At 43.7% G+C, this 23,941-nt stretch overlaps 1 protein-coding gene across 9 annotated transcripts in view; it reads left to right on the top strand.

Moving 5' to 3' along the window:
* TNS3 (tensin 3) overlaps window positions 1-23,941 on the top strand; it is a 247,229-nt gene that overhangs the window by 75,313 nt on the left and 147,975 nt on the right. For 8 of the 9 annotated variants that reach the window (XM_068152603.1, XM_068152599.1, XM_068152601.1 and 5 more), the window contains one exon: window positions 17,148-17,185. Coding sequence is in view for 4 of the 9 variants with exons in the window: in XM_068152599.1 (XP_068008700.1) it covers window positions 17,148-17,185 (38 nt within the window). In the remaining 5 variants the exon portion in view is untranslated. Of the gene's footprint in view, window positions 1-8,941; window positions 8,981-17,147; window positions 17,186-23,941 lie in introns of those variants that run through there. The other variant, XM_068152602.1, reaches the window with a different exon arrangement.

The following is a 23,941-nucleotide window of genomic DNA, read 5'->3' as shown; positions in this document are numbered from 1 at the left end:
TAAGATGTAGGCTTTGCAGATGAGCAGCTAGATGTAAAACACCTCACTTGTTCATATTGCAGCTCTTGGCAGCATTAGTTTACTTGTATATTCCTTTAGCCTGTTTCTTCTCTCTGTCCTTCTGGAAGCTGGTTCCAAAATTCTTATGATTTAGTTGTTTTCAGCTTAACAGAAATACTGTTGTTGGGAGGAAGCCTGCCTAGTGAAGGAACTGCCTGAACACCCTCTAGGTCCAGGTTCAGTGTAAAAAGCACTGGAGAGAGTAGTACATCAGAGGGAAAAAGGCCTTAAGGGTGGGAATAGGAACAAATAGTTTCCAATTTGCTCTGGATTTGAGTTCTGACAGCCCACAGTCTCAAATTCGCAAAAGCTCTGTCAGTGTGTTTACCTGCCCAAGGTGCCAAGAGCTTTACCACAAGTCTTGTAACCAGGGCAGAGGTTAGGATGAGTCTGAGCAGGTTTTCCTTGTTCCTCAATGTGTAACAGCTTTGGTTCAAATACAGGACCTGACAGTATGTGCCAGGAATGTAACACCTCTTTGGCTACCATTTATTTGTGGTTCAAACTATCAGAGAGAAAGCAAAATTCACACATACTCAAGACACCAAGGGAAAGCAAAAACTCCTGAGGAACTGAAATTTTACCAGCACTCCTAATGGGATCCCTCCAACACACTCTCCAAACCAATACAGTCATGGCTGTGGTAAATCATACCTAAGCCTGTGGGATAGGTTTCTCCAGGTTTTGGGGTGCAGTTTACAGAAGGAGCCCCTTGATAGTATCGCACGGCCCCTTGTGTTGATGTGAGTACCAGGCAGACCTACGATCCTTCTTCGCTGCTAGTACATTTTGGTTGTTAGTTGCTCGATACATATCTGTGGGATTGGGAGAGCTGGAGTTGTGCAGAGAGAAGCGATGACCCCGAGTAGTTTCCACTGAATAAGAACCCATTTGTATTTTAACTTACAACAGGAGCTTTATAAAGCAGAGTTTTGGAAATGATGGAACTGAAAGTTGTCTGTTCCCTTGCCAGCATTGCAGTACTTGAAATGTACCCCAGTACTGTGAAACTCTGTTAATATGGAGAAAAATAAACCGCCTCTTTCCGAGCCACCTCCTGGTGCTGCTGCTGCTTTGGGTAAATTCTCCCTGATGCTGCTGTGTGACAGTGAACAAGTTGGCACTGGGGGGAAGAGGGTAAAAAGGCCTTTAGTTAAAGAGAAATAAAGTTCCTTTGTGTGTTGATGAGAAAATCTTGGGTTTTAACTTTGTCCTGAGAAATAATAGCTCTTTGTGCAGGCTGCAGGTTCCTTCCAGGATATAATATCTTATCAGCTAAAGGAAAGTTGTGTGTCAAGAGGTAGGTGAGGAGGGGAAAGGCTCCAGATTGGCCACCACGTTGTGGTTGTTTGTTCTAGCAATGAATCATTTCTACTTGTGGCAAGGGAAAAAAAAAAAGGCCATAACTGGGTGTTGTGTTGGGCTAGATAAGTTTTCATTAGTATGTGGCAGTCATTTTGGGAGTGTGTCGTTTAGCTCTGCCTCACCAAATGTCTCCTTTGGTAGTGGCTAAGTCTGAATTTTGTGCCGGAAGGCTTCCTCTGAGGAGGGACTGAGTGACTGGCTGACAGGTGTACTTCGTCCAACTGTGCTTCGGGCCAGCTTGGTGAAGCATCTTCACTGATGTGATGTTACTTTTATCAACCTCTACAAAAATGGGCAATGTGGCAAGGCAGATGTGAAGAAAGGGAAGCTCCTGGCTGCCTCTCTGCCTGGTAAGCGTGTCTAGAGCTGAGCTGTGTCTTTGATGTAGCTTCTCATTGTGAATTGATTGATTTCTGCAGTACTTGCACATTCTGTAGCAAGCAGAGGGCCACGCTGACTCCACGTGTTTCTTTAGCATTACTTCAAACTCCAATACGTCTGAGCTATGGTTTGTTTTTCCCTGCAATGCAGTTTAGTTTAAGTCAGGGCTAAGCAAATATCCTATTTGTGCACATTTACATAGTGGCTTTTGCACAGCTGCAAAAGTTTTTTGATGCTTTAAAAGAGACAGATATGGTGCTGAGGTACATGGCTTAGCCCCAGACCTGGCAGAGCTAGAGAACGGTTGGACTCAATGGTTTTAAAGGTCTTTTCCAACCAAAATGAGTCTGTGGGTTGTTTTCTTTTTTCTTTTTTTTTTTTTTTTAAGCCATTTTACCCCTACCAATTGAATAGTCATTATTTTACTTTATTTGTAAACAAGCTGTCATAATGATTTAATTTTTATGTATTTCCCATGTGAATTTCTATTTTATTATTTTTCTGTTTTACACAGAGAAAATAGTTACAAAAAGTTGGACATTTCTTTTTTTCCCAACTTTATTTTCCTTTCTAAAATTACCATTTGTCTTTGTGCTGTTGTGATCAAATGGCAGTGTAGAATAAAGCTTTTTAGATGCTCTGAATCTTCCTAGTCTCCAGACATTCAAGTGATTCTAATAAAAAAAAAATATGGTGTTATTGCCTAGCTCTATGAGTGCTGATGGGTGAAATAAGTGTGAAGAATTGAAACACTTCACACATATCTGATGAAGCTTCCTTCCCCTTCAACTGATGATTAAGCTAACAGGTTTAGGTGTTGCTAATACAATATGTAATACAAAGCTTTCCATGAACCAAATGTTGAACTTAAAGCAATTAGTGGTAGTTTAAGTGAACTGAGTAATAACTTTGTGTTAACCTAATGTAGCCATCCTTGTGTTGGGTTTGAGAGTAAGTGTGGTCAGCAAGTCGAGGAAGGGGATTCTCCCCTTTTACTCTGCTGTGGTGAGACCCTACCTGGAGTACTGTGTCCAGCTATGGAGCCCCAACACAAGAAGGACACAGAACTGTTGGAGAGGGTCCAGAGAAGGGCCTGAAGGTGTTCAGAGAGCTTGAGCAACGTTCTCATGAAGGCAGGCTGGGAGATTTGGGACTGTTTAGTCTGGAGAAGAGAGGGCTTAGAGCAGCCTTCCATTACCTGAAAGGGCCTACAGGAGAGCTGGAGAGGGACTATTTGCAAAGACATGAAGGGACAGGATGGGGGGGTAATGGCTTCAAAGTGGAAGAATCTTGACTTACATAAAAATTCTCCCCTATGAGAGTGGAAAGGCACTGGAACAGGTTTCCCAGAGTTGTTGTGAAGGCTCCAACCTTTAGAAACATTCCCAGCCAGGTTTGGTGGGGCCTTGAGCAACCTGATCTAGTAGGAGGTGTCCCTGCTCATGGCAGGAGGTTTTGGAACTAGATGATCTTTAAGGTCCCTTCAAACCATTTCATTATTCCATGAATAGAGTTGGAGCAATCCCTGTTGCAGTGCTTGTAGAATTTTTTTTTTCCTTGGAATTTTTATTTTCCATAAAGCTTTTTGTCTTGATAATTGTGTGAATTTTGATTTTTTCCTGATACTTTGAACCATGTGTAACTGAACCAAAGAGGTGTTAAATTACATTGCCGTGCACTGTTAGCTCTAACGTGAGCAGAGAAATGCTTGTTGTGGTATTGCGTGCAAGCATCATGGGTTGAGTTGATCTAGCCTGTCCAGATTCCTCTGCAGATCCTTCCCAACCTCAAGCAGATCAACACTCCCTTCTTGCTTATTGTCACCACTGGGCTTAATGAGGGTAGACTTAATCCCCTCATCCAGACTGATAAAGAGAATTGGCCCAAATACTTGGCCCTGAGGAACACCACTAGTGACTGGCCACCATCTGAATTTAGCTCCACTGACTACCACTATTTGGGCCCAGCCATGTGCTTATTTTTATATACTCTATCTGTCAGTAAGTGCTAAATTCAGTAATAATTCATGTGCTAAGCATGTCTGTAGCTACAGCTCAGCCAGACAAACCAGGAAGTCAAATGCCAAAGGAATCTGTCTCCTGTTTGGGCCACTGGCATTGCAGTTGATGCTAAATGGTGAAGCATGTAGCATGTATTTGTGGGGGTAGGACTGTTTGTTTCACCCTAGTTTCCATGGAGTGATCTTTGTGAAATAAGATCCTGTGTTCCTGAGTGTATTATGAGATCTATACAGCTGTTGATCTTACACATTATATTTAAGGACTGTAAAAAGTATAATTTCAACATAATCAGAATGTAAGAATCTTATGGAAAATTATTGCAATAGACATGAGTAAATTAGCCAGAAATTATGGCAATTGGGGAAGCTGTATCACTATGTTAATATAATGTAAAAGATCTCTGACAGCATGAACAGGCTGTCATCAAATTAAAAGGGGTTTTTGTCATCTTCCTCTTGATCTGTGCACGATGTTTATATGTACTTTTATGTGTTTCCCTGAGCACTGACCCACAAGTGGTGTTGGCTTCAATGGGGCTGTTCTAAAATGGCTTTAATACTTTTAAATTTTATAATGGCAGATCTCCTGTATGTAGGGCTTGGACACATCAAGAAACAGCAAAAAATGAGCAAGCAAACAATTTTCCTAAGCAATGCACTGGTAATTACCTCCAAATGTATAAGATAAATGGACTTGGGAGGAAATAAGACCTAGAATTTCTTTTTCAGTTATGACTATATGACAGAAACAGAACTACATGTAAACCAGGATATGCAGGCTGCAGGACCAAGATGCATGGTCTGTTGTTGTCCTTAGAGCAGATTAATAGTTTGTAGCTGCTTTGAGCTCCACGGAAGAGGGATTATGGAACGCTCAAGCACAGTTAGTCTTAGGGTCCCAGGCTTTTGCTTGCTTGTGAAAGGCATCTGGGAGGATATCTAATGGAAATGACATAAATGGATCTAGTGGCAGCAGAGAAGTCTTTTTAAGAACCCCTCAGAAATGGGTGGGATGGTAACCTGGACATGAGCAACACAGAATGTACTGTTCCAGGGAGGAGGAGGTTGGAAGGAGAAGCATGGACTGGAGCCCATCCGTGACACCAGAATCCTGGGAAGATCATCTGCTTTTCTCCAGACAAACGGTGCATGCTGTAGCTAGCAACATTCACAACTTCTAATTAACACAGCTGTACAAACTAGGCATTCATATTTCAGTGCAGAGCTTAGAGAACAAAATGTGGAAACTATGTACATAACAACAGCAAAGACCTGAATGGGAAGGATGAATAAAGGCTCACTGGAGCATGCAAACATATAGAAGAAGCCACTGTAATTAGTAAGCATTACACAAGTGGTAAACAAGCATCCTGACTGCACACAGCCCTCTCTGGAGCTGAGAAAAGCTGTGACATTGACATCCTTTGATGGCATGCTGTTACCTCAGTGGGAATAGTGGGAGGGGAAGGAATTTTGGCAGAAATCACTAAGGTAAGTTCCTAGTAATCTAAAAATAAAACATACGCTAGGAAAAAGCCTCTAGTGGAACAGTGAATGTTCACAGCAGCCAAACTGCATCACAGATAAGAGATGATACTTCAGAAAGTTGTCTGTAGTGAAAACCTGAGTTCCCTGTTTGTTTACTTCATGAGGAATGGGCTCAGTCGTGGCAGAATTTCTTCTGTGGTTATAAAATTTATTTTAAAGTTCAAACCACTAGGTGGTAGCTTAAAAAGACCAAGAATATTTACTGCAGGAGTACTCTGTTTCTAAAAATGTAAAAGCATTTTCAGAGTGCTTCGTGTTCTGGTTTTGTAATAACATCTATGGGAAATGGAACACAACCCAACCACATAAACCCAGGAGTTTTCAGAGTTAACAAACAAACGCATGCAGGAGTTTTTAGGGTGCAGTTAAAATGATAAACTAGAAATTCCACAGAGAAAAAAACCCCAAACAAATAAACAAGCAAAAGCCCAACCCACAAATTAAACTAAAAAAAAAACCCTAGTGGTCAAGATTCTTCCTACAAGGCAGGAAGAGGGTGGGAGTGAAGGAAAGTAACGGACCCATGATTGCAGCAGTAGTGCCAAAATACTGTTTTCTTAATAAAGATTTTTCCGCTGCTGTTGTCAGCAACAGCAGTTGGAATATTTCATCTGCAGGAAAGCTCATTCACAGCACTCTTTACTCTATAGCCACCCCAAGTAAAGAACGCTGAAGCTTTGCTCAAATTTCCCATAACTGTCTTCTAGGCTGCATCTTCAAAAACAATGTCTGCAGACATGTCATGAAATGCTGGAAGTAATATTCAGAGGTAGAGACAATGGTTGGCTGAATATGAAAAAAAAAACCCAAACAAAAGACCAAAGGAAATTCTAAGAAGATGTTTGAGGCACAGGAAATGCACCAGCAGATGTTGTTGCTGTGGTGTGGTTGTTAGACTTGTGACATCTTTGGCATGTGACTGTGATAATTTCCTAAAAATAGAAGTGTTTACTTTTGCAGCTAAAGCCCATTAATTCCAGCTATAGGACTCTTCCCTCATGCAAAGATATCTTTACCCCAGCAAAACTGCTATCTTATTTTTAATCACAGAATCATGGAGTTGTTTTGGTTGGAAAAGATCTTTACAATCATTAAGTCTAACCATTCTCTTGGTCTGCCAAGATTGGTAGCTAAACCATGTCCCTCAGCACCATGTCTCAGTGTGTTTGAAACCACTCCAGGGGCAGGGTGTCAACCAACTGTCTGAGTTATCTTGTTCCAGTGGCTGAAAACCCTTTCAGTGAAGAAGTTTCTCCTAATGTCCAAAATAAACCTCCTGTGGTGCATCCTGAGGCCATTTCCTTTCATCCTATCACTTGTTATGATGCAGTTTATGCTTTCTGTGTGCCTCTCTTTCATGCTGATTTCATTTTAGATCTTTATCTTGAGCTGAATTGTTGCAGAAATGGTAGGAAGAGGTCATCAGAAAAGTGCATGTGTGTTGGTGAGAATTTTGTTTTAATAATTTGGTCACAGCGTTATTAAACCCTTGTCAGAATCCATATGGCCAGAGAGTAGTGCAGTGATTTTGGTGCTGGTTGTCTTTCTGTACCAAGCTCTGCCTGGAGAAGCTCCTGCCGTGGTGGCATTGCCCTGCATTTGTTCAAATGTCTCGATTTGGTTTCTGAAGAAATAAAGCCATCTTTTTTTCAGTGCCAATGACCTGGGAATCTGTTCAAAACATCTCCTGCAGGAGGGAGGTCTTGCTCAGCAGTGGTATCGCCACTGTGGTTCCTAAAATGGCTGGGTTTTACCGCTGCTGTGGCATGCATCTTTCCATGCTATTAAGAGAGAAGACAAATTAGGAACCAAAAAAAACCTATTCAAGTCTTCATTACACACATCTTTTTATAGACTTGCTTTAGGTTACATTTTCTTGTGGATTATCCAGGGCTTTTCTATTCTTGTTTTGGGGAGTCAGAGATGCTGAGGGGGAGAATGCATCTTTCATAGGATCATAGCATTAGATCATAGCATTGTTTTGGTTGGAAAGCCCTCTAAGATCATCAAGTGCAGCCATCGACCTAATACCACCATGGTCATTAAACTATGTGCCCAAGTGCTGTGTCCACATGCTTCTTGAACACCTCCAGGAATGGTGACTCCACCACTACCCTAGGCAGCCTGTTCAATGTCTGACCACTCATGCAGGAAAGAAATTTTCTCTACTATCCAACCTAAACTGTGGATGCATCATGATGCCATTTCCTCTTGATGGAGAGGAGTCTGACCCTCCCATCACTACAGCCTTCTTTTCAGTAGTTGTAAAGAGTGAGAAGGTCTTCCCTCAGCTTCCTCTTCTCTAGACTGAAAAATCCCAGTTCCCTGAGCCACTCCTCACCAGGCCTGTTCTCCAAACCCTTCAATAGCTTTGTTGCCCTTTTCTGGATGTGCTTCAGTACCTCAGTGGCCTTGGAGTGAAGGCTCCAGAACTGAACCTAGTTTTTCTCTACACAGCAACTACATTTGTGATTCAGTCATAATTTATTATTTGTTACTAGGAAGTTAAAAATTACTATCAAGAGCTATATAGTTGATGCTTTTGTGGTAAGGGATCTTTCTTAGGAATTAGTAAGGTATTAAACCAAATTACCTATACTTAGCTGCAAGTTTCTGCCCCAAGAGGATTTCTGAATTACCATTTTTTGTACCCTTGCCATGCATAGAGTTTAAAAACAAACACATATGAACCATCCATGGAGAATCAGATGATAAAAACTGTGGTTAAGTGTGAGGCTGTCCATAGAAACTACTCACAGCTCATTAGCAACAGCATGGATGGAGTGGCAGAATGTTTGTGTGGGATGGATAGAGTACGTTTCCCTACCCTGTGTCCCATCAATGCCAGAATGTGGTGGGGGGAGCAGCCCTTGCCACACAGAGAAAGACTTCAGCCCTTTGTCCTGAGACACCAGAAATCATTCTGTGCTTAGTTTACAGAATTACTCTCTTTTTTTGTAAGCACCTTGCTACTGGGTTGTAGAGAATATCATCCATGCATGAATGTGAGAAGTACAATTTCTGTTTCATAGAAATTTTGGAGCTGAAGTCTGAAAAATCCTCGTCTCTACTGTGGCAGCAACAGTGTTAACTTCCTGTGTAAATGCATCTTCAGTTTGGTGCAAAGAAATTTTTGTTGTCTTTGGTTTTGGGTGGGTTGATTTTTTTTTTTTTTTTTTGGTAGTGGTGTTTGTTTTGTTTGTTTCTTCCCTTTTTAAAGAAATGTATTCTCAGAGCTATTGTTTAGGAACTGTTTTGAAGTGCAGTAAACTGACTGAATATGGTTTGGCCTCCCATTTCATTGCCAGCCAGCTTGGGACAGTTGTTCTTGGAACTGATGCCAGAATCCTTAAATACAAATTTGGAAAGTCTGGTATTTGAGGAGAACTGATGTGTGGGATACAGACATTCAGCTGTTCAGTTGAAGAACTGAAGTAGCCTTGCTGAGTGTGACATTGATTAAGTTCTCTGGACGGATTCAGCCACGTTTTTAAGTTCTAACACATTTGGGCTGTAGTCCTGAGAAGAGCTTGAGTGCTAGCTTGGCTTATAAACTTTGAAGAATGCCAGCATTGCATAGAAGCTGCTTGTTGAGACCTTTTAACTGTAAGTTGCATGTATTTTCCTTAATGCTTGCTGTGCTGTGACTGTGCTGCATACTTGTGTGTTGAATGTTCATTGCACTGAGAAAGATTGCAGGGCTGTGGTGTAATACTGCTTTTGTGGCCTTAGAAATGCTCAGAAAATTAATCTCTCTACTGCTCAAGGATTTTGATAAAAACAGCTGGCATAATGAAACAGGAGGAAGTCGCTCTGGCAGTCTAATGATCAAGGCAGCACTTTGCAAGTGCTGTAAATGCTTAGGCTGAGGGGTGTAGCTATCTAGGCAGGGTAGGTGTGTGAGGTAGCAGCATTAGCTGTGGCAAGATGAATAGTGAGAGAGTATCAGGCAAACTGATTTTTCTCGGTGGGCAAGTGGATAATTTGCTTGTGTTGGTGAAGGTGTGGTTCACTGTTCGTGATGTTAGCAGCTATAGTGGAGAAAGCTGCAGGAACTGCCTTGGGAAAGGATGTGTCTGGAAGGTCTGTGTGGTTATCTCTATGTGTGGGCAACTTCACATGGGTTGGCAGATAGTGCTGGTCCTCCTCGCTGCACGGTGAGGTTTGTAAAGCCCTGGAACATCATGCGGTGGGAGGGTGCTCTGCAGCACCCAGGGAGCCTCAAGTGCCTGGCTGGGAGTGGTCTCTCATGGGTGGCTTGGGTGGGATACTGCTCACCTTTCTTTCTGTGCCTGCAGCTGCATGCCATTAGGGGGAAGAGGAGGAGGCAGGCAGGCAGAGAGGCAAGTGGTGGAGGAGAACTACAGGAGGGTTTGAGGGTTTTGCACAGGAGGACAGGGTGCCAGTAGCTGCCCTGCTACCTGCTGCCAAGCCCTTGCAGCCCCTGCAGTGCTGCTACTGCCGGGTGTGTTGTGCAGGTGGGGAAGAAGTGCTGCAGTAATGGGGATTGCTCTGGTTTCCCATATTCCCAATTACCTGGGGCTGAGGAGCATGCTGGGGTGGTGGGACACCATACCTGCAAGTCCTTCAATTTGAAAAACAACATCTCCCCCCCCAAAAAAGAGAAGAGGATAAAACCCCCATAGGCACAGCAGGAACAACCATATGAGTAGTCTGTCCTCTGCCTACTGTGAGAGATGCACAGAGAGTTGGTCACAGAGATTTGTCCCATTCCTGTGCCTGACGAGGCAGTGGTACTTCTCTCCACTAGATCTTCTGTACTCACGTACCTGGAGACTTATAGCTGCTGGAGCACTGTCCTTGTTCCATTCAGTCTTGCTGTATGTGCCTGCATGCTTCTGTGCGTACATGTTTTAAAATTTTACTTGTTTTATTTTCTTTCCCCTCCCTGGAGAAGGGATGAAAGGTGTGGGAAATAGTGACAGGAAAATATAAGGGACAAATGAATCTAAAAGCATGTTGACTTTACTCTCTCTGTACTTCAAAAACACCCTTGGAGTTCATGAGGATGATCAGAGGGCTGGAACACCTCTCCCATGAGAAGAGACTGAGGGAATTGGGGCTGTTCAGTCTGGAGAAAAGAAGACTCTGAGAAGACCTAACTGTGGCCTTCCAGTATCTTAAGTGGGTGACAAGTAGGTTGCTGAGGGACTTTTTAGGGTGTCAGATAATGATAGGACTAGGGGGAATGGAAAAAACTGGAAATGGGTAGATTCAGATTGGATGTTAGCAAGAAGTTATTCACCATGAGGGTGGTGAGACACTGGAACAGGTTGCCCAAGGAGGTGGTAGAGGCCTCATCCCTGGAGGTTTTTAAGGCCAGGCTGGATGTGGCTCTGAGCAACCTGATCTAGTGTGAGGTGGCCCTGCCCACAGCAGGGGGTTGGAACTAGATGATCCTTGAGGTCCCTTCCAACCCTGACAATTCTATGATTCTTTGATTCCTGTGGCTCTACCACTGTAGCAACAAAATCACCAGTAGCAATTGTTATCTAGAGACGGATGCAGGGTGATGATGCAAGGTATACTTTCTTCCAGTCCATTGTTAATTCCAAAGCAACATTCTAAACCAACAGCATTCGTCTTTTTAATCTTTTTTTGTTGTTTGGATTTTTTTGTTCTCTCCACTTGGTTTTAGTAGGTGATTCTATGTTTACTACAAACAAGAGTTGTGGGTTTTGGAATACATTTGTGCTTGTGTGTACATATACATGTATGTAGTTCATGCATGTAAATACATTCATAAATGTTTAAATGTTTAAACATCTACACATAGAAATCTTTATATATATATAAAATATATATATATATACACACACTAAATATTACCCTACCAGTGAATGAAAATGTGTGATGCTTGTATGTTGGTGGGATGTGTGCAAATTCCTCTTTGACCACTTGAGCACCTGGTAAATGCTATCCAACTGGGCTCAGTTGTATCAGTTTTGTTGTTCTGGGTAGACATTTGTATCCTAGTGAAATTCAGACCTGTCAAGAAAAGGATGTAAATGTTTGGTTGTGTTAGGCCTGGGGATCTGTTTCTGTGGTTGGGATGTAGCTGGTGCCTTTATGATCAGCATATGCAGTGAGCAGCTTGACGTTCACCCAAGAGGGAAAGCAGAGAATGTCCTTTCTGCTTCTGAGCACAAGGGAGTGCTTTGTTAGCTGCCAGCATCTGGACAGTCAGTGATCTATTTCAGAGTGCATACTGCTCTCCAGCTTTATTAGGGAGAGTAGGTAATGACTTAACTATGTCTAATCCACAAAAGTGCTGGATTTTGATATGGATAGGGTATTTCTGGATGCTGAGAAAGTGTGAAGCTGTCTGTATGAATGGATCAGGTCTCTATCCCCAGGGTGCTGTAAATTTAAATACCTGAAAAAACACAGGCTTTGTTTCAGGCAGAGAACTTTGCCTGATGTGTATCTGGCTAATTACCTCTGGAGGCTTTAGTCTGTTTCCTTTGACTCTCTTAAGTGTAGTACTGCTTTGCTTCTCATGTCTCCTTTGTTATGTAAGGAGCTCATATGCCATATTTCTGTGTTACGTACAAGTTTGAATGGGACACTTCTGCAAGACTCAGTCTTACTGCTGTAGGGGCTAAGGTCACATCTGGCTTCAGTTGTTTATTTCCAGTAAAGGCCGCACTGTGTGTTATAGAAGAGCAGCAAATTGTGACTTTTCCCCTTTCAATGTTTATGAAAATCTCAGTGGCTGCACTTACTGTTTCCTAAATCTTTATTAAAGATTTTTTTTTGTATTGCTGCTGACATTAATGATTTGGTTTTATATGACCTATGAGCAAAACCTTGGAAATTGTCATGGAATGAATGACATCTTATTTTTGTTTTGTATTTCATCTTCTCCCCCTGCCTTCCCCCCCTGAAGTCTGGGCTTAAGCATTAGGCCACCTGACCAGCAGAACCAAGCACATGAGGCCCTCCACAGGCAAATAGAAGCGGCTTCCAGGTCACAAGCCCTGGTCCTCATGGGTGATTTCAACCACCCGGACATCTGCTGGAGGGACAACACAGCAAGGCACCAGCAATCCAGGATGTTCCTGGACTGCATAGAAGACAACTTCTTCCTCCAAATGGTAGAGGAACCAACAAGAAAAGGTGCTATGCTGGACCTTGCTCTCACCAACAGGGAAGGGCTGGTAAGCAATGTGAGGCTCAGAGACAGCCTTGGCTGCAGTGACCATGAAGCAGTTGAATTTAATATCCTCAGGGCAATCAGGAGGAAGTATTCTAAGGTTACGACCCTAGATTTTAGGTGTGCAGACTTTGATCACTTCAGGGATCTGCTAGCCAAAGTGTCATGGGACAAAGCCCTGGAGGGAAGAGGGACCCAGGACAGCTGGTCAGTATTCAAGGATCACTTCCTCTGTGTCCAGGAACTATGTATACCAACAAAGGGAAAAGCAGGTAAGAATGCTAGGAGGCCTGCCTGGATGAGTAAGGAGCTACTGGACACACTATTACTTAAAAAGAAATTCTACAAGAAGTGGAGAGAAGGACAGGTAGAACAGGGGGTATATAAGGAAGCTGCCTGAGCAGCAAGAGACCTGGTTAGGAAAGCCGAAGCAGAGTTTGAATTGAAGCTAGCCAGGCAGATTAAAGGGAACACTAAGAACTTCTACATTTCTACATATTAATGGGAAGAAGAAGACTAGGGAAGGTGTGGGCCCCCTCAGAAAGGAAACTGGTGAAATGGTCACAAGTGATGAGGAAAAGGCTGAGGTACTCAATAACTTCTTTACCTCAGTCTTCACTGCAAGGGCCTCTAGCCACACTCCTGATGTTATGGAAGACAATGCCACGGACGGGGAGGAGGAACTGCCCATTGTAAGTGCAGATCAGATTTGTGATCACCTGAAGAACCTGAAAGTGTTCAAGTCCATGGGACCCGACGGGATACACCCACGGGTACTGAGAGAACTGGCAGAGGAGGTTGCTAAATCCCTCTCTATTATATTTCAAAAGTCATGGCAGTCTGGGGAAGTCCCCACAGACTGGAAAAGGGGAAACATTGCCCCCATCTTCAAAAAGGGTAAGAAGGAGGAACCAGGGAACTCCAGGCCAGTCAGTCTCACCTCTGTGCCCAGAAAGATCATGAAGCAGATCCTCCTGGAGGCACTACTCGCTCAGAAGAATAGTGAAGAGGTGCTTGGGAACAGTCAGCATGGCTTTGCCAAGGGCAAATCCTGCCTGACCAACCTGGTGGCCTTCTATGAGCAGGTGACAAAATTAATAGCTGAGGGGCGAGCAACTGATGTCGTTTACCTGGACCTGAGCAAGGCCTTCGACACTGTCCCGCACCACATCCTGGTCTCCAAACTGGTGACACATGGGTTTGATGGGTGGACCACTAGATGGATAAGGAACTGGCTTGATGGCCGCACCCAAAGAGTGGCTGTCAATGGCTCCATGTCCCAGTGGAGGCCAGTGACAAGCGGAGTCCCTCAGGGATCAGTCCTGGGACCTGTCTTGTTCAACATCTTTGTGGGTGACATGGACAGTGGCATTGAGTGCACCCTCAGCAAGTTTGCTGATGACACCAAGCTGTGTGGTGCAGCAGACACGCTGGAGGGAAGGGAGGCCATCCAGAGGGACCTTGACAGGCTGGAGAGGTGGGCACAAGCCAACCTCATGAAGTTCAATAAGAGCAAGTGCAGGGTCCTGCATCTGGGTCGAGGCAATCCCAGGCACAAATCCAGGCTGGGCAGTGACTGGCTGGAAAGCAGCCCTGAGGAGAGAGACTTGGGGGTGCTGGTGGACAAGAAGCTCAACATGAGCTCTCAGTGTGCACTTGCAGCCTGCCAAGCCAATCAGATGCTGGGCTGCCATCAGAAGTGTGGCCAGCAGCTCAAGGGAGTTCTGGAGCCCCTATTACAAGAGGGATATGGATGTGCTGGAACGTGTCCAGAGAAGGGCCACAGGGATGATCAGAGGGCTGGAGCACCTCTCCTATGAGGACAGACTGAAGGAGTTGGGGCTGTTCAGTCTGGAGAAGAGAAGGCTCCAGGGTGACCTAATTGTGGCCTTCCAGTATCTGAAGGGGGCCTACAGGAAGGCTGGGGAAGGACTTCTCAGGATGTCAGGTAGTGATAGGACTGGGGGGAATGAATGAAGCTGGAGGTGGGGAGTTGCAGGCTGTATGTGAGGAGGAAGTTCTTCATCATGAGAGTGGTGAAACCCTGGAATGTGTAGTCCAGGGAGGTGATTGAGGCCCAGACCCTGACCCTGGAGGTGTTTAAGACCGGGATGGACGAGGCTCTGGTCAGCGTGATCTAGTGTGGGATGTCCCTGCCCATGGCAGGGGGGTTGGAGCTAGATGATCCTTGTGGTCCCTTCCAACCCTGACTGATACTATGATAAAGAAGATCACACAATTACAGAATCCCATCCTCGTCGGGGTTGGAAGGGACCTCTGGAGATTATCCAGTCTAACCCTCCTGATAAAGCAGAGGTGCCCACCGCAGGTTGGCACAATGTCCAGGGGGCTTTGCAATCTCTCCAGACAAGGAGACTCCATAACCTCTCTGGGGAGCCTTCTCTAGGGCTCCAGCACCCTCCCAGGAGTTTTTCATTGTATTCAGGTGGAATGTTTATGTTAGAATCCTCTCTGCAAAATCAGGACTTCAGGACAGCAGGTTTACTCTTCTATTCTGTTTGGTTTTGTGTTGATTTTTTTTCTTTCGGCATTTTGCAGGACCTCTCAAAGTAGGTTATAGAAGAAACAGCGAGCTCACATATTTTTGGATCCTTTGTTAGCCTTTTGCAAAGTCAAAGCTAATAATGATGTTTTAAAATACAGCTAGAATGAATTATGCAGTTTCACTTAATGAGTTTAGGTATCCTCCATACTCTCATGCAAGTCACATAGATTAAGAGCCATCTTCCATTTGCATTCAGGTTGATAGCACTTTTAAGTGATATGTGGTCATTGATCCTTATCAGTACTTGCAGAGCAATGTATTTATGTGAACTATTAAGTAATCTGTAGAATGAAGAATCTGGATCCTGTGAAGATCCTATGGACAAACAACTCATTCCTAACTTGTACCTGGGGTAAATAAGTGAAGATAGCACCTACAGGCTGCAGAAAAAAATGGCTCAACAAGCCCTGTTATGTGCCCTGAAAAATGACTGGAGCATGAGGGTTTTTCATTCAGCAGTTGATGCACTTGAATCTGAATTGGGCATGGACAGGTTTGCTGACTTCACATCTCAGTAGGTGTATCTTTCGCATTGGGTCAGGCTGTAGAATATTTTTCTCTTTGTAGAGGCATTGAACACAGCTTCTAGCTCCAGTGGTCTAAGGTTAGGCCCTAGTTAATCTCCCAGCTAAACCTCTGTGGCGTTACGTGTCTTACTGATCAGGGAGATGGAAGTAGTAAATTTTTACAGAGTTTAAAATATGCTTTAGCCCAAAGGATGGACTGAATGGAAATAAAGCAAATTTTAGAGGAAAGAAGGGAAACTATTATGCTAGATATTGTGCTGTTGCATCATAGTTACATCACTGCTCAGCTGTCTACTTTTTAAGTACTGTTTTCTGAATCTGAACTTTTCCTGAATGATTCATCCATTCCTGCTCTGAAGTCAGCAGCAGTTCAGTAGAAACCAGGTGCTTACCTCTTGTAAGTAATGTTTGCAGCACTGCCTAAACTGTATTTCACAGTCAGAAACTAGAATTTGAGCAGTCATGGTTGCTTGTCAGCTTGAAGTCAACCTTCTTTTCTTGAAAAAGGTCTATGGAACTGCTGGTATGACTAAGATTCACAGGTTGTATTTGGAGCAAGTTAACTACCCTGCTGTCTCTGTTACTTAGTAAAACTTCTACTGAATAACAGCCAGCTGAACATGAGTCAGCAGTGTGCCCAGGTGGCCAAGAAGACCAATGACATCCTGGCCTGCATCAGAAATAGTGTAGCTAGCAGGAGCAGAGAAGTCACTGTGCCCCTGTACTCAGCACTGCTTAGGTCACACCTTGAGTACTGTGTTCAGTTCTGGGCCCCTGAATTTAAGAAGGACATTGAGACTCTTGAACGTGTCCAGAGAAGGGCGGCGAGGCTGGGGAGAAGCCTCGAGCACAAGCCCTGTGAGGAGAGGCTGAAGGAGCTGGGATTGTTTAGCCTGGAAGAGGCTCAGAGACGACCTTATTGCTGTCTACAACTACCTGAAGGGAGGTTATAGCCAGGAGGGGCTTGGTCTTTTCTCCCAGGCAATCAGCACCAGAACAAGAGGATACAGTCTCAAGCTGCACCAGGGGAAGTTTAGGCTCGAGGTGAGAAGAAAGATCTTCACAGAGAGAGTTGTTAGCCGTTGGAATGTGCTGCCCAGGGAGATGGTGGAGTCACCATCCCTGGAGGTGTTCAAAAAGGGATTGGATGTGGCACTTGGTGCCATGGTTTGTAGTCATGAGGTGTTGGGTGACAGGCTGAACTTGATGATTTTTGAGGTCTTTTCCAACCTTGTGGATTCTATGATTCTGCAGCATGTGAACCTGTCAGAATAGATGTCAAAATAATCAGCAGACATTAAGTTATAAGCTGATGGAGTGTACTAATCTAATAACAGTGCTGTAATTAACTGATCTTTCAGGAATGAGTGAAAATGAAATATTTTTTGTTTGTTTTGATGTATGTAAATACTTTTACACATGCAGATTTGAGTTTGGCCAGAGATCTCAAGGAAATCTGAGTTCAAGAAATGTATTGATGTATTTTCTTTGCTTCTGTTTCAGTTTGCAAGTATGCCTGCCACAGGAAGTGTGAAGAAAAGGTAAACACATTTATTTGCCTCCCTTCTTGCTGTTGAACTGCATATATTTGAAGCTGAGACTACAAAAGTTGTATCAATTAATGAGGAATAAGATGATGATTATATCAGATGCCTGTCTATGGGGAAAAAAGATATTTTTTGAGGAGGGTTGGATTATTTTTTTTTTTTTTTTTCCTGAGGTATTGTTCTGGCCATTAATAAAAACCAGATCCCTGTGCAGTCAAAACATATGCCCCAGTGGTTGAGTTTCTCATTCCTCCCACAGGAGGACATGTTCAAAACAACAAGTTAAATGGGTGAAATACAAACCACTCACTTCTGCCGGGCAAGAAAAAGTGCATCTGAGTGAATGAAGTGTGTATATGTGTATACATGCCTATATGTATATACAGTTACTTATGTGTGTGTGTATGTTTATCCTAAAATGGTTTGGGTTGGAAGAGATCTTAAAATTAGTTCCAAACCTTCTGCTATGGGCAGGGACACCTTCTACTAGACCAGGTTCCTCAAGGTCTAATCCAGCCTGGCTTTGAACACTTCCAGGCTTGGAGCCTCCACAGCTTCTCTGGGCAACCTGTTTCAGTGCCTTACCTCCCTTGTGGTGTGTGTATATATATATATATATATGTATGTATAAAACAACAGTAAGGATTTAAAGGCAAACTTTTGGCATTGGCTTATGAAAAATAAAAGCATATTGTTGATTTCTTTTCAGTTCAGTTTCATGACTGGATTTTTGTTTGTTTCTAAATCTCTGAATACCTTTCACACAAGGTGTGCTCAATACTTCCGTGGCCTCAGAGGACTTAAAATGGCCCCATCCCTGGATTTATGTAATTGAAGACATTTACAGAGTGTTGCAGCCTAAATCTAGCAGTCTTGGAAGTCTTTATTTTCCCAGAACCACCCTCATGGGATAATATTTTTGGCTTTTATTTAACACTTTTTTGTTTAGTACTTGCAATAGATGAAGACAGCATTTTTTGGAGTCTGACTCCAGCACAGAGCTTCTAATCCTACTACTCGTGTTGTTGACTTGATGTTTGGCCTTGTGCAAGGATTTGTTTGCTTCAGTGCTTACAAGAAATGAAACTAAATTCAAGAGAAGAGCTTCTACTTAGTGAAGGACTTGAAAATTTGTTATGCCAATTGGGGAAATTTTAGTAAATGGAAGTGTCAGTTGGCTGAGCGTGTCCCGCTTTGAGTGCACATGCAACTGGTGCATTTGAAAATCACTGTCTTGTGTGGTGTGCTGACTAAAGGCTGAATGTAGCTGTGTGTGTTCACTACTGGAGAGAGTCCAGAGGAGGCTATGAAGATGCTGAGGGGTCTGGAGTATCTTTGTGAGGAGGAAAGGCTGAGATACCTGGGGCTGTTTAGCCTGGAGAAGAAAAGACTGAGATGGGATCTTCTTAGTACTGATCAATAGCTAAAGGGTGGGGGGAAAGAGGGTGGGGGCAGAGTCTGTGCAAGTCTGGCAATAAGGCCTCACAACAGCGCAAAAAGGTGGTGTCATAAATGTGTTCAGGTAAACCCAGCAACTCAGGCCTTACACGGGCAACACTGCAATGCAGGTTTTCAAGAGTTTATCAAGACAGGCACCACTGTTATGCTTGCAAATGGCAGCCAAAAATTCCCTATGTTCCCTGAAAATAAAGTGTTTTGCAGACCCAAAAATAAAGCAGACTCGAAGAGTTTGAGCAGAATCCACAAATGAAGGAAGAAAAATGTTTTGGAATTGTGTATGTCAGCTGCTGCCTTGTAGGATGAACCCTGAGTTACAGTATCACAGTAGTATCACAGTATAACTAAGGTTGGAAGAGACCTTGGTGCTGTGAGGGTTTTTCCAGTTGACCCTGATATATTGGTGAGAACAAAATAACACTTGAAGGCAAGCTTTCTAGGAGTATTTCAAAACCTAGGGTACAGCTGGAAGACAATATGAAGTTCAAAACTGAAAAGAAGCTGATACTATCTTACACCAATTATGGCAACTGCAGAAACATTGTAACATTTTAAGTTATGTAGCATAAATCCACTGGATAGTTTGAATGGTAAAAATTGGATGGGTTGTAAAAGAATACAAAAAAAAAAAACAACACCAGAAAAAAGAAAAAAAGCTAGAAGCCCAAGCACTGTCTTGGAATTGTCTGTGGAAAGAAAAACAAACAAAAGAAAAGTGAACATAGTGGATGTTTGGATATGAAACCTTAAGAGATACATCCATCTCTGTCAGGTTACTGTTTGCAGTTCAGCCCTGAAGGGCAGGGAGGGTGCATGTCTACAGGGATGAATTACTGGAAATTAAGGATCCACAAATTCAGAACAGATGGCAGGAAGTAGTATTTCATGCAGAGAGCTATGAATATGTGGACAAGTCTTCCAGGCAAGTTTGTTCAGATAAAAAGCAATGAGGTTACTCTGAACTGAAGCAATTTAATTGTGTCCTGGGAGACAAAGCTCCATGTGGGCTGTCCCATGAAGGGACTGGTTGATCAGTCTGCTCTGAAGATGTCCCTTAACTTTGATACCCTGTGTCAACTCTTGTGACCTATTTGTGGAACTGCTGCAGCCCTGCCAATGCAGTGTCAGGGGTCTTTGTATTCTGGTATTCTGGCTGTACATACCCGAAGTGAGATGCTACCCTGCTGATGTATGTGCATGCTTATTAAGGAGACCAGATGAACCAAACTTCTCTGCATGTTGGTAGAAAATGTTGCCCGCTTGAACAGTATCAGGGTTTGTACTTGGCTGGACTGTAGTGATGTCTCTTCTGATCACAGGAAGCCCTCATAAACATTGACATTGTGTAGATTAAGCTATTGTAATAGATTTGGTTTTGCAGCAGTCTTAGAATCACAGTTGTAAAATCATTTTGGTTGGAAAAGACCATTATGTAATTCTGCCAAGTCTGGTGCTAACCCATGCCCCTCAGCACCATATCCCTGCCTCTTTCAAACACCTCCAGGAATGGGGATTCAACCACCACCCTAGGCAGCCTGTTCTAGTCCTTGAGAACCCTTTCAGTGAAGAATTTTCTTCTAATTTCCAACCTAAACTTCCCCTGTGCAATTTCAGGCAATTTCTCTGGTCTCATTGCTTGATATGTGGAAGAAGAGACTAACCCCCACCTTGCTACAAACTCCTTTCAGGGAGTCATAGAGAGCCAGGAGGTCTCCCCTCAGCCTCCTCTTCTCCAGATTAAACCCCACTTCCCTAAGATGCTCCTCACAAGACCTGCTCTCCATACCCTCCACCAGCTTCATTGCCCTTCTCTGGGCCTGCTCCAACAACTCAATGCCCTTCTTGTAGTGGTCCCCAAAACTGAACCCAGCATACAAGGTGTGGCCTCACCAGTGCTGAGTCCAGGTAGACAGTGGCATCCCTGGTCCTGCTGGTCGCAATCTTGCTGATCCTGTCCACAATGCTTCTTGTCTGCCTGAGCACATTGCTGGCTCATGTCCACCCAGCTGTGAGGCAGCACCCCCAGGTCTTTCTCTGTGGGGCAACTGAACCAACTTTGTAATGTTATACCAGCATTCAGTTTACTGTTTTGTTTTGCTCGTGCCATCTGTCCTTTTTTTCTTTAAAGTGGTGGGAATAGAGTACCACTCTAGAGGAAAGTGATTGCTGTTCCTCTATTTTAAAACTCTCTAAAAAAGCAGCATTTTTGTTTCCACTCTGAAAAATGACTTCTGAAATAATTTTGGTTGGCTGTACAAATTCCAGGTCATTTGGGTAATTACTCTGTTGCATGGCCTCAGTCTCGTGTGTTTAACTTGGAAATGTTAAGATGATTCTAAGACTGCTGCAAAACCAATGACTGTGCATTCAGAAGGACACATCTAATTAGTATTTCTTGAGGTTTCTGAGGCTACATGTATAATGCTTCAGGGCTTTGCTCTGGATTTTGCTCTGGGAACTTTAGTCCCCCTTATTTTGTAGCTTTGTCCCTGGACATGTCTCTCCATATACGATGTCGGAATGCTTGTTTGTCTCAGCATGAGGCTTTCACTTAGCTCTCTGTTTTGGAATACTATTTTTCCATCTTTCACTCTGCTAGTTAGGTATGTGGTATAGGGCTGGGACACTGAAAGGCATTATGATTCTTGTGGGTACAAATGAAATTAAGACTTTCAAAACCCACCTGAATGCATTCCCCTGTGGTCTGTCCTAAGTGATCCTGCTTTGGCAGGGAGGTTAGGCTACACGATCTCTGGAGGTCCTTTCCAACCCCTGTCATTCTGTGATTCTATGTCATGACTCCAGCCAAACTTCACTCTTTTAAGTCTGAGATTTGAACACCAGTTTCTCTCTCATGTCCTGTGGGAAAACTGAAAGCAGGAGAGGGAACCTTTTGAGCCAATGGCATCCTGGCCTGTATCAGATATAGTGTGGCCAGCAGGACAAGGGAGGTTATTCTTCCCCTGCACTCAGCACTGGTCAGGCCACATCTTGAGTACTATGTCCATATATGGGCCCCTCAATTTAAGAAGGACATTGAGACACTTGAATATGTCCAGAGAAGGGCAACAAAGCTAGTGAGAGGTCGCAAGCACAAGCCTTATGAGGAGAGGCTGAGGGAGCTGGGATTGTTTAACCTGGAGAAACGGAGGCTTGGGGGAGACCTTATTGCTGTCTACAACTACCTGAAGGGAGGTTGTAGCCAGGTGGGGGTTGGTCTCTTCTCCCAGGCAGCCAGCAACAGAATGAGAGCAACAGAACGAGAGGACATAGTCTCAAGTTGTGCCAGGGGAGGTTCAGGCTGGATATTAGGAAGAAGTTCTTCACAGAGAGTGTGATTTGCCATTGGAATGTGCTGCCCAGGCAGGTGTTGAAGTCACTGTCCCTGGAGAGCTTCAAGAGAAGACTGGATGAAGCACTTTTTTACATGATATAGTTTGATTCTTTGCTACTCTGAAATGTTAAAGAAACCAATGTCCTAAGCAGATGGCTCTCTGGCTTTTTGCAGCTCCAGTAAATTAATCTCTTTTTACATGGGTTAAATCAGCACAATCCCTCCTTCACCTGTCAAGATGCTATCTCAGATGTCTGAGTGTAGATTCAATCACACCTTTGGAATTTTGTGCTAATGGACTAAAACTGTTGTTTAGGCTAGTTTCTTGAGCTGCAGGGTGCCACTTGAAGGCTGGTAGGTCAAGCAGTTTATTCCTTTCAATTACTGTAGGTTGTTTGGTTGTTTTTATTTACTTAATTTTTTTTAAGAGAAGTAACAGATTAATAAATATTTCAGCAGTTATAAAGCCACCAAAGTTACTTTAATTGTAAAAGGTATCAACTCAGTTGTGACACTTCATCTTATTCTTCTCAAAGGCCATGTTTTTCTAACTCTTCTTTTTCCCTGAGCATTTGTATCTGGGAAAATGTAATTCTCTGCTTGACCTTGCTCTGCCTTTTCCTTTAAACTGTTTAAGCTGTTGTTGATTGAAGAGGGTTGAAAGAAGGCTCCCCACAGCCATAGCGCCTTGTGATCCCATAATCTTTTTCTTCTTAGTTCTTTTAATGGTCTAGAAAATACGATCACCATTACAGAAAAATACACAGATAAATTGACTGTTCAGAACTGAGTCATGGACAATGCAGTCTTGTTAATCATTTAATAACCAAAACTCTGTTTCATTTATGGTTATGGGTTAGCTTCATATTTTCCTACTAATTGTCTAAATAATGTCCAAATGGAAAAAAAAAACCAAAACACCACATCAAAACACACCCACTCTTCCAGCCCAAATATTTTTCTGTTTGTTCTTTTTACAGATTTTCCTCTCTGCTTCTGTTTTCACTTTTATCACAGTATCACAGTATAACTAAGGTTGGAAGAGACTTCGAGGATTATTGAATCCAACCTATCAACACAGACCCCATGACTAGACCATGGCACCATGTGCCACTTCCAATCCCCTCTTGAGCACCTCCAGGGACGGTGACTCAACCACCTCCCTGGGCAGCCCATTCCAATGACGAATGACTCGCTCGGTGAAGAACCTTCTCCTCACCTCGAGTCTAAACCTCCCCTGGCGCAGCTTGAGACTGTGTCCCCTTGTTCTGGTGCTGGTTGCCTGGGAGAAGAGACCAACCCCTTCCCGGATACAACCACCTTTCAGGTAGTTGTAGAGGGCAATGAGGTCACCCCTGAGCCTCCTCTTCTCCAGGCTAAACAATCCCAGCTCCCTCAGCCTCTCCTCAGAGGGCTTGTGTTCAAGGCCTCTCCCCAGCCTTGTTGCCCTTCTCTGGACACGTTCAAGTGTCTCGATGTCCTTCTTAAACTGAGGGGTCCAGAACTGGACACAGTACTCAAGGTGCGGCCTAACCAAAGCAGAGTACAAGGGCACAATGACTTCCCTGCTCCTGCTGGCCACACTATTCCTAATGCAGGCCAGGATGCCATTGGCCCTCTTGGCCACCTGGGCACACTGCTGGCTCATGTTTTGGCAGCTGTCGATCAGTACCCCCAGGTCCCTCTCTGTTTGGGAGCTCTCCAGCCACTCTGACCCCAGCCTATAGCTCTGCATGGGATTGCCATGGCCAAAGTGCAGCACTCGGCACTTGGACTTGTTGAATGCCATCCCATTGGACTCTGCCCATCTGTCCAGTCGGTCGAGGTCCCTCTGCAGAGCCTTTCTACCCTCTAACTGACTAACATCTGCCCCTAACTTTGTGTCATCTGCAAACTTGCTGATGAGTGACTCAATCCCCTCATCCAGATCATTAATGAAGATGTTAAAGAGGATGGGG

This window comes from Melanerpes formicivorus, unplaced genomic scaffold (assembly GCF_026170545.1).
Source record: "Melanerpes formicivorus ecotype bairdi unplaced genomic scaffold, bMelFor1.0.p_v2 SCAF_24, whole genome shotgun sequence".
Taxonomy (NCBI): domain Eukaryota; kingdom Metazoa; phylum Chordata; class Aves; order Piciformes; family Picidae; genus Melanerpes; species Melanerpes formicivorus.
This window is presented reverse-complemented; position numbering and strand designations above follow the sequence as displayed.